The sequence below is a fragment of the Benincasa hispida genome, chromosome 12 (assembly GCF_009727055.1).
Source record: "Benincasa hispida cultivar B227 chromosome 12, ASM972705v1, whole genome shotgun sequence".
Lineage (NCBI taxonomy): Eukaryota > Viridiplantae > Streptophyta > Magnoliopsida > Cucurbitales > Cucurbitaceae > Benincasa > Benincasa hispida.
This window is the reverse complement of record NC_052360.1, coordinates 8,201,703-8,211,424: the sequence shown is the minus strand read 5'-3', so window position 1 is coordinate 8,211,424 and position 9,722 is coordinate 8,201,703. Positions and strand designations below refer to the sequence as shown.

General features: G+C 30.0%; 2 protein-coding genes across 4 annotated transcripts in view; both read left to right on the top strand.

Annotated features, from left to right (window-relative positions):
* The window catches only part of LOC120067137 (beta-adaptin-like protein B), a 13,537-nt gene extending 12,160 nt beyond the window's left edge, over positions 1 to 1,377 (top strand). The window contains exon 15 of the mRNA XM_039018576.1: positions 768 to 1,377. Coding sequence (XP_038874504.1) covers positions 768 to 1,067 — 300 coding nt within the window. The 3' untranslated portion in view covers positions 1,068 to 1,377. The remainder of the gene's footprint in view (positions 1 to 767) is intronic.
* A 3,725-nt stretch (positions 1,378 to 5,102) lies between these two features.
* Positions 5,103 to 9,258, top strand: LOC120068423 (probable E3 ubiquitin-protein ligase RHB1A). Of its 3 annotated transcripts, none has more exons than XM_039020187.1 (6): positions 5,103 to 5,608; positions 6,178 to 6,293; positions 6,626 to 6,772; positions 7,351 to 7,783; positions 8,009 to 8,118; positions 8,820 to 9,258. In XM_039020187.1, exons 3-6 carry the CDS (start codon positions 6,707 to 6,709, stop codon positions 8,847 to 8,849), a joined length of 639 nt encoding a protein of 212 aa, XP_038876115.1. In that variant the 5' UTR covers positions 5,103 to 5,608; positions 6,178 to 6,293; positions 6,626 to 6,706; the 3' UTR covers positions 8,850 to 9,258. The 3 variants fall into 3 exon arrangements, with proteins under 3 accessions (XP_038876115.1, XP_038876113.1, XP_038876112.1); XM_039020185.1 differs by lacking the exon at positions 6,178 to 6,293 and adding an exon at positions 5,681 to 5,772; XM_039020184.1 differs by lacking the exon at positions 6,178 to 6,293.
* Positions 9,259 to 9,722: the final 464 nt, after the last annotated feature.

Here is a 9,722-nt window from a genome sequence, read left to right as displayed (position 1 = left end):
AGATTGCCGATGTTTTTACGAAAGGGTTATCAAGACAGACGTTTGAAGCTTGTATTAGCAAGTTGGGCCTTGCCGATATCTATGCCCCAACTTGAGGGGGAGTGTTGAAATATGTTAAATTAGCCCTAAGGGCATTTTTGTCTTTTTACTATATTTGCTAAATTAGGGTTTCACATTATTCTATTTATATTTAGGGTTGGGTCTATTGTAAACTAGATATAACAATAATAAGTTCTTTTCTACCGTGGTTTTTCTTCCCTGAATTAGGGTTTTCCACGTAAACTCCTTGTGTTGTCTTCTTTCCATATTTCAATACTATGTATAATTTTATACAATTTTGGGGTGTCTGTATTTTCATCTCTCTTCTTTACAAATTTGAATTTATGCTAGCAGACATATGGGTACACAATTTAGATAACTTTCAGACTTATAGTAAATAAAGAGCAAACTGTCAGGAGGATAAATTAAATAGATAATCTCATAGGAAAAAGAAATAACTATCGACTAATAATGTCAAATCTTTAAACTAGAGGATAACTACTCGAGAAGAATGAAAGTGACCTGGCCCTTTTAGATTGGAGAGATTGGTACATATTTTCGTATTTGCCGTGAGCCTTTCTTCCTTCTGTTAATCAGGGGCCCTCCATAGTTAGTAAAGTGGTTATCTGAGACTCATTAATACATGGTTTTAGACTACTTTTTCGTCTAATTGGATATATCGTCCATTAGCTATTTTATCTTAATCATTTTTTGTCTCTCCATTGTAGACTTGGAGGTCCCTCCCAGATTCAAACGAAGTTTCCAAAGACTTCCCTGCCATCGTTCTAACCAATGTTGAGGCTGTTCTGGAACGACTCACTGCTACAAACATGTTCTTCATTGCCAAAAGGAAGCACGCAAACCAGGACGTTTTCTACTTCTCAACTAAAATTCCAAGAGGAATCCCTTTCTTGATTGAACTCACTACGGGTATCGGAAGCCCCGGCCTGAAATGCGCCATCAAAACCCCAAACATTGACATGGCACCACTCTTTTTTGAAGCCTTGGAGACTCTTCTCAAGGAATGATTTAAACTGTGCTTTTCTTGTTCTTTTTCTACCCTGAGTATTTGTAAATCCATGCTGGGTATCTGCCTGGCCTTTTTGTATCCTCTTTTCCCTCTTGAATTTAGATTGAATTCTAGGTTTTGCCTGGACTGTTGATTTCTCGTTACTTTCCCCCCCCAGATTCAAGAGTTTGTTTTTACAAGAAAGTGTAATTTTATGAGCTTGTTGCTGCAAATATTGAAAGTTGAAGAAATAGTTTAGACAAGATGTAGTCCAAATTGGAGATAGATGTTATTTTGTGAGCAATGAAAATTGTTGTGGTTCCAGGGCATTTGCTTATTTTTTGTTTTCTTCTACTTTGCACTCTGCATTTGTTAGGATATAACCATTTTATCATATCTTCTACAAGTTTTGTGCACTTGGTAAATATAACTCATTCAATGTAAGCATAACTCGAAGGTAATTGATCGAACCTTCTACTACTAGAAAAACCGTACTTTCTAGATTATTCTTTTTCACTAATTAATCATTTATTTTTTTAAGTTAATATTATTTTTCAATTTAATTTCTAATGTTTTAAAAGTTTCAATTTTACTCTCCACTCTATGAAGTCTTTGGTTCATTTCTTTAGAAGAATAAATTTAATACGGATGCTTTGTTAATACTCAAAGTCAAGGCATAATTTAAAGTGAAAGCTAAGGAGTATTGGTATCTTGGAAATGATCAACATTTAAGGTCACGTTTGGTAATAATTTAATTTAAGGTCTTGATTTTCATCTTCTTTAAGTAAGAGTTGAATGATTAGTCTTTTTTTTTTAAAAAAAATTGTTTTTTTAGTTTTCAAAACTAGACTTAGTTTTTTAAAACATTGATAGAAAGTAAATAACAAAACAAGAAATTTAGAGATGGAAATGGTATTTACAAACTTAATTTTTAGAAATTAAAAAAAAAAAAAACTAAGGCTCTATTTGATAATTATTATTTTTTTAGTTTTTGAAAATTAAGCCTATAAACACTAATTCCACCTTTATGTTTCTTGTTTTGTTATCTACCGTCTACCCACGTTTTAAAAACCGAACCAAAATTTGAAAACCAAAAAAGTAGTTTTTCGAATCTTTTTTTTTTTTTTTTTTTTTTTACATTTTGACTAAAATTTCAACTATTGTACTTAAGAAATGTTCAAACCATGTAAGAAAAATAAAAAAATATAGGCTTGGTTTTAAAAGCCAAAAACATAAAAATAAAATGATTATCAAACGGAATCTAAACGATTATCATTAAACTCAGCTTAAATTAGTAATCTAAATTAGTTCATTAATATCTACTTTACAACTTCAAACGCCATGCCCTTTCATTAATAATTGAGTATGAGAGGAATGATGAAGATCCAGAATTGCTAGATTTTATTATCATTAATAAGACAGCATTGACCAATAAGACTGAGAAGGAAACATAATCCAACAGTTTGAAACTCGCCATCCTTGGGTATTTATTTTTGTTTACCACAAAAGTTACTTCCCTCTATGAAGCTTATTGGTATTATGTACCTAACAATTTGGTTATTAAAAAAGAGATCTTGAATATAATTTAAACGTCTATACCAAAGTGTTAAAAGTAAGCTTAGTTCAAAAATAATGAAAGATGTATTTTTTAGATTTAAAATTCAAATCATCATGTGCTCACTTATTCTACTTAAAAATATATTTTAAATGTTATTATTCTTTTAACGTAAGTTTGGAATTAGTTTTATTATTTGTAGGTTAGAAAGCATTTTTGGTTCTTGAATTTTTGGAAAGCAACATTATTTTATGATAATTTTGTTCACGCACTTTCATTTTTGTAATAATTTAGCTATGATGCATTCATTTTCTATAACAATTTGGCACATAAACTTCATATGCAATAATTTAATTTCTATACTTTAAATTCTTATTTACGATTAAACTTTAACCATGAAAAACGATGTTGATATTTAATGAGAGTTCTTAAATAAGTAGATGGATAAACTAACTACGAATCAAATGTGTTTAGTAACTAAAACTAAGTTGCTATATAAAAAGATTGTAGTTGATTTTGATAGAACTTTTCATGTTAATGATTAAATTGTTACAAAATGTTATATGGACTAAGTCGTTATATACTAAAATTAATGAATTAAACTATTACAAATTTAAAAATATGGGGACTTAATTATTATTTTTTTGTAAAAAAATTAGGGATCAAATGTGTATTTTAACCTGATTTTTGTAATATGATGATGATAAAAAGGTGGTTCATATGTTGATCAAGGAAAATATTATTCATATTATAATAGTCTTAAAAATAAGGCATTATTTGATGATTTTTATTTTTTACTCCATGTTTTTAGAAAAAAAAAAATATTTGTAGTACCTTTTTTTTTTTTTTTTTTAATTAAATGTCTTTCACTTTTTAAAGTACTTTTGAAATCTAAGACAATCTTAAAAGAAATTTAATGGTTTTTTGAAAATTTATTCTTTTTGTTTTAAAATATACCTGAATGAATCTTTTTAAAAGTTTCTAAAAATCAAATCATGAAACAAAGTTGTTAGTATAAATATTTTTTATGATTCAAATTGAGAAGCTAAAACTTCAAAATTAAAATCAACAAACTAAACTAATTATATAGAATAAAAAAATTCATTTTATGATTCAAATTTAACTTTTCAAATTCCAGTTATACTAAAAAGATTCTTATATAGTTTAAGTTTTCAAATTCCAGTTATACTAAAAAGATTCATTTAATAACTATTTGATTTCTGATTTTTTGTTTTTGAAAAATTGAACTTTTACTTCTATTCATTAAAAAAAAAAAACAAACATCTACTTACATTTTTTTCTTATCTACTCTCAACATCATTTTCAAAATTCATGTCAAGTTCTAAAAATATATTTTAACTAAAGAAGATTATTATTAAAAAAATATGAGAAAATTAGTACAATTATCAAATTCATTTTTATTAATCGATTTCGAAAATCGAATTAACCGTTGAGAATTTTATTGATGAGGTAAAAAACTTTAAAAACTAAAAAGATTGACTTGACTAGGACTATAATGATTTTTGTTGATTAGTTTTTTGAACTCCTTGTCTCAAAGAAACAGAATAAATATCTTAACAACACAACAATGCTTATATTTAGCAATTTTTATTAATTTAATGTTAAGACTAAATCAATTTTAATTTAATATGCATGATGTGATTTACATTCCATTAATTTATAATTAGTTCAAACTAATTCGAACTAATTATCTATTTTTAATATAACAACATTTTTGATATTTTATGGGCTAAAATTCCCCAACAAAATTATGATATTTTAATGACTAAAATTCTCCAAATGACTTAAAATTGACTATTCATAGTCAAACCAAACGTCCCTAAATTCACCCAATTAAACTAAACCAAACAAAATCAATATGAAATCATACATGAGCCAAATAAGATTTATTATACTATTTATATTTTTAGTAATAAAAATATATCAAAATGATAATTAAAAAAACGTTAAGATATCATTTTGTTTCAATTTTAATTACTTTAAAATGTTAGATCTTAGACCATATCTACCGAAGTTGGTGTAAACCGAATGAGATTTCATTGATGTATAAATTGTAATAGACTTGAGTCATGAATACAATTGATATTTTTTTTTTTTATCGCTTTACTAGAATTACAAATGTATCATAGCTTTTTATTTTATCATTGATGATTTACATTTTAATTAGAGTAAATGTGACCTTAGTCTTCTTTATTTAATAAATCATGAATTCAATCATTACTAATAATTATATTATTGTTGATTATCTTAAGAAAATTTTATTCTCGATTAACATTATTACTATAAATTAAAAGAAATACATATATATTTTCTTGTATAATTAATAATTATTATTTACTAAAAATTGACTTTACCAACTAAATTTAAGATTTATGAAAAATAAGTAAAATTAAACCAATAGGGAAGAATCAAAATGGTATTTTAATCTCTATATCCTATATGTATGTATATATATAATCGAACCAAATAAATCTAAACCAAACACGTTTTCTACAAGATATGAACAAATTTGATATCAATTTATTCCATTTTGATATGTGAGCCGAATTTTCGGTCCTCTTGCGGCGGCCGTTAAAAGTTGAACTTTCAGGCGACTGGACGGCGACTCCTTCAATCACCGGCGGTGGCCGAAACCTAGAGAGAACGTTCTGATTTTCCATTCATCCAAACAGAAAATCGGAAAGAAGACTGTTATTAATTTATCAATCGTTTTTGTTTGTTTTACTTTTGATTCTTCCTGGCCTTTATACTCAGTGGAAAGTCGTACTCGCGCACGAAACCAACCCAAACATTCTCTCTCTGCGGAGAGAGAGAGAGGAGAAGCTTTTCTGAGCCTTCTCTGTTTCCCTGCCATAGCCTGAACGGAAAGAGGAACGTTCTGAAAAGGAGTCCATATACCTGTGACTTCTTTTCCTTCAATTCGAATTGAATTCTCAATCGCTTTTTTCGCTTTTTGACGAATCGATTGAGTTCGGCGTGAACCGGTAAGATTCCAGTTCCTGGACTATTTATCTCTTTTGCTTTCAATTTGATTCTGATGACCGCTGCTTGATCAGAAGCTCGTGTTATGTATTCGAGAGTTTTTTTGGCTGTTTCTATTGAATCTGTGGAGCTGAGGTGGTTTTGAATTCTCCGTCTTCGTTTCTCTGTAGGTTTACTTTGATCCTGTATTTGTTTGATTTACTTGTTTGCATCCGCTTGGAATCTTATCGGTATTTGCTTGAGAATACGATTTTTTCGGTGTCTTGTTATTTTTTTGTTATCATGTTACTGCTTGAGTTCTTCTTTGCACTAACTCTGGTCTGGTTCGCGTCGTTGGCTTCATTGTTGTTTTGGAATGATAAGTGAACATATTATTGTGATTTCATTTTAGAGTGATTGAGATTCATAATGGATGATTGAAGACGAAATTGTCTATACTTGTTCTTTAGGAGTAATTTCTTCCTCTTCTAGTTTCATTTGGTTCTCGAATTATAATCACTTAGTTTAAATGATTAAGGTTTCAAGATTATAACACTCCTCTTTAGCTCAAAGGAGCTGAATACGTTAGCAGAAAATGGATTTTCTCTGCAGGTTCTTGCATATTGAACTTTTTTTCTCCCTTTCCTTCAATTGAAGTCTGGCGACATTTCTGTTTCCTTCCGCAAAACAAATAAAATAAATATAAAGGTAAAATATAGCATTTGTGTCTGCTCTGTGTTGGTTATAACTCTTAGTGAGATTTTCAACTCCAATATTGAGTATATACTAGGTCACAGTGTACTCTGGTCACTGCTTCTTCCAATGATAATTTATGATTATTTTGTCATATTTGCTACTAGCTTTTGTTAATCTATGATTCTCTAATCATATTATCAATTATCTTTTGTCATATTCACTTGTAGATTTTTTCATAACTCCTAATGGAGTTCTTGATTTTTCATAAACTTCATGCGTCTTTCCTAAAAAATGTGCGGAGGGATGAGTGTAGTTAAACTGATTTATTATGTTTTCTGTAACAGGGTTGACAGTTGTATAACTTTGAGGACATTGCGAATAGTACCAATGGTTTTCTGGTGTCTCTTGTAGATAAGTAAGCCAAAATGGGAGGTTGCTGCTGCTGTTCTTCAAAAAGAACAGAATCAAATATTGCACCGAGCTACTACTATGTCAGTATTGATTTTTTCATCGTATGCTTATTGTCATCTTTTTCTCAATCAAACTTCTGATTGTAAGCAAGGGCTATACAGCCATGATCCAGTCTTTATTCATTTCTTTATTGTCATTGTCAACATGTCTAGTTGTGTATAGTGTTAGGTATTTTGATATCGCCTGTGAGATAATTAATGTAAGTTGACGCCAGTTGAGGCACAAAACTGAAATTGGTTGCAGTGCGAGAGTGAATTCTGGAAAGTAATTCTATTCATTATTTGGTATAATTCAGCATCTTCATGTTTTCCATAGAAGTCTTCTGCCTTGGGATGAATCAACTTAAGATTGGCTGTGATCATAGCAGATGCTTGTGTACTAAACTTGAATGTCATGTAAGTTGCAGAGTTAACTTTAAGTGAATATAATGAACGTGACATACACCCAAAGGCTATAGTTTCTGTTATTTGATCTTCAAACCGGTTGAGATTTATGGGTTTGTTAACTGTCATGATGGTGGAAAAAATTTCTTTCCACTGTCAACTTCCTTGCTTAAATCTCAATTTATTTGAATCTAAGAGTTGAACTTTTGATGCAGTACCCAAGAGCATCGGAGGAACATGTTCCTTTGTCATCTCCACTTAGTACTCCCCCAGCATTTTCAAGGGGGCTTTTAGTTGACACAAATCTGGATACATCAATCCCGGACACTTATAGATCACCTCCATTGCCTATGCCATATGATGTTGTTTTAACAAGTCCACTTACTCCACCTGTGGCTCAAGAAATTGGCAGCAATAAGAATGATGCTGCAGCTCAGACAACAAATCCCGATACGATCCAAGAAACAGCATGCATAAACACTCGGGAAACTTCGGCCAAATGTGAAGGCGTTGATGAATCAGACTGCAAGAAGCATACAGATTTTGAAGTGGACACACTAAAAGAATCTGAAATTGAACTTTCAAAGGGTGTAGAATCTATGGTCTTACCTATTGAAGAAGAGGATGTTTGTCCCATCTGTTTGGAAGGTGAAGTTTTGCCAAAACTTTGTTTAGTTGTGTAGTACCAACCCACCAAACCATGGAATTTTTATTAAACCTTCTGTGTCTATTGCCAATGTCTGACTTTTTAGTTGCATAAACTAACAAGTCAAGGCATGGATGCTTTCACGATAGCTGCACAGTACCAATCCTTTCCATTTTAATTGCTTGGACTAACAAGTCGCACTCGCTATTTTCTTTTGTTTTATGTAGAATATGATGGGGAGAATCCAAAACTTACCACAAAATGCGAGCATCATTTTCATCTTGCGTGCATTCTGGAATGGATGGAAAGAAGTGATATCTGTCCTGTGTGCGATCAGGTGTGTCTCAGTTTATGTCTTTTTCATTTATCACTCGTGAAAAAACATTAGACATTTTTTTTAATATTATTTGACATACAATAATTTCAACGTCTATTATGAATCTCCACCCAGGGAATGATAAGCCTCTTAAATCTTATTTGACTAAAGAGATACAACTTTACATTATAGTTAGCTTAGCACCAATCAAAACAAGAATCAAATTCTCGTTATACGTAGCTTGTAATTCACTAAGAAGACCTATTCTAATGAGGTGAATTAGAAGATAATTAGGATATTTTAGTTTAATATTTGTTTAGTTGTTAATTTAAATTAATTAGACCCGTTTGGTAACTCTTTGGTTTTTTATTTTTATTTTTATTTTTAAAAATTAAGCTTATAACGTGACTTCCCCCTCTAAACTTCTTCCTTTGTCATTTACATCTTATCAGTAGTTTGAAAAACCAAGCCAAAATTTGAAAACTAAAAAAAGTAGTTTTCAAAAGGTTTATTTTTGTTTTTGAAATTTGGCTAAGAATTCAACCATTGTATTTAAGAAGGATGCAAGTTATTGTAAGAAATGAGGAGGAAATAAGCTTAATTTAAAAAAACTAAAAACAAAAAACGAAATGGTTACCAAACGGAGCTTTGATGTTTAATTAATATTTTAGAACTGATTAGCTAATTATCTTATATCCTAATTATCTCCTCCTGAAATGCAGGAAATGGTTTTTAGCTCTCCAATTGATTAGTGGCAAGAAGAAAGTCAGGCAAGTGTTTTTCTCACATTGAAGTGAAGTTGAAAGTATAGGTTAGAAAGTTTTTTTTTTTTGGTGATTTTGCGTCCAGTTGCCAGCTTCAGGTTTCTTTTAGTTGTTTTGTTCATTCCTGGTTGCACTTTTCTTTGTGAATTTGTTTCTCTGAACATAGAATGGGGGGAAAATTGGGAGAATGATTCTTCTTTCTTTGTTTTGTTTTGTTTTTCTTTTTGGTGGGAAGATGTAAATACAGTTGTGCAATATAGTATATCTGAGCTTGGTTTTTCATTTTAGTTCCATTTATCAGAGGGTTACTATTTGTCATAAATGGAATTAAAATGAAGAAAAAAGGAATAGTATTTCATCATTTTCTCTTAAACGAATCTAGGTCGTTGATGCAAAATTATGTTAGCTTCTTAAATGATTGTATTTTATTTTTTCATTTTTGATTCCCCATTTTCTTCTCCTTTCGAACAAGTCTCATTTGATAACCATTTCGTTTTTTTGTTTTTAAAAATTAAGCCTATAGATACTACTTCCACTTCTAAATTTATTCCTGTTATCTACCTTTTACCAAAAACCAAGCCCAAATTTAAAAACTACAAAAATATAGTTCAATCTTTGTACTTAGTAAAGATGCAAATCATTATAAGAGATGAAGAGGAAATAGACTTAATTTTAAAAAACTAAAAACTAAAAACGAAATGGTTATCAAACGAGGCTAGTTATGTGGACAAAAATATATTTTTATAATGATTTAGGTTACGATAATATTTAAGGTCGGGGTTTGTGGACGCAAACTTATGATATTTTAGTTAAAAATATATATCTTAATTAAGTTAGATAAAGGTTTGCAAAAATGATATG

What these genes read in the sequence shown, in the direction of transcription:
- LOC120068423 (XM_039020184.1), top strand. Translation starts at nt 6,707, where the DNA reads ATGGGAGGTTGCTGCTGCTGTTCTTCAAAAAGAACAGAATCAAATATT. An exon ending in TTGCACCGAGCTACTACTAT is followed by an intron (nt 6,773 to 7,350) that starts GTCAGTATTGAT and finishes CTTTTGATGCAG; the next exon opens with TACCCAAGAGCATCGGAGGA. An exon ending in TCTGTCCTGTGTGCGATCAG is followed by an intron (nt 8,119 to 8,819) that starts GTGTGTCTCAGT and finishes CCTGAAATGCAG; the next exon opens with GAAATGGTTTTTAGCTCTCC.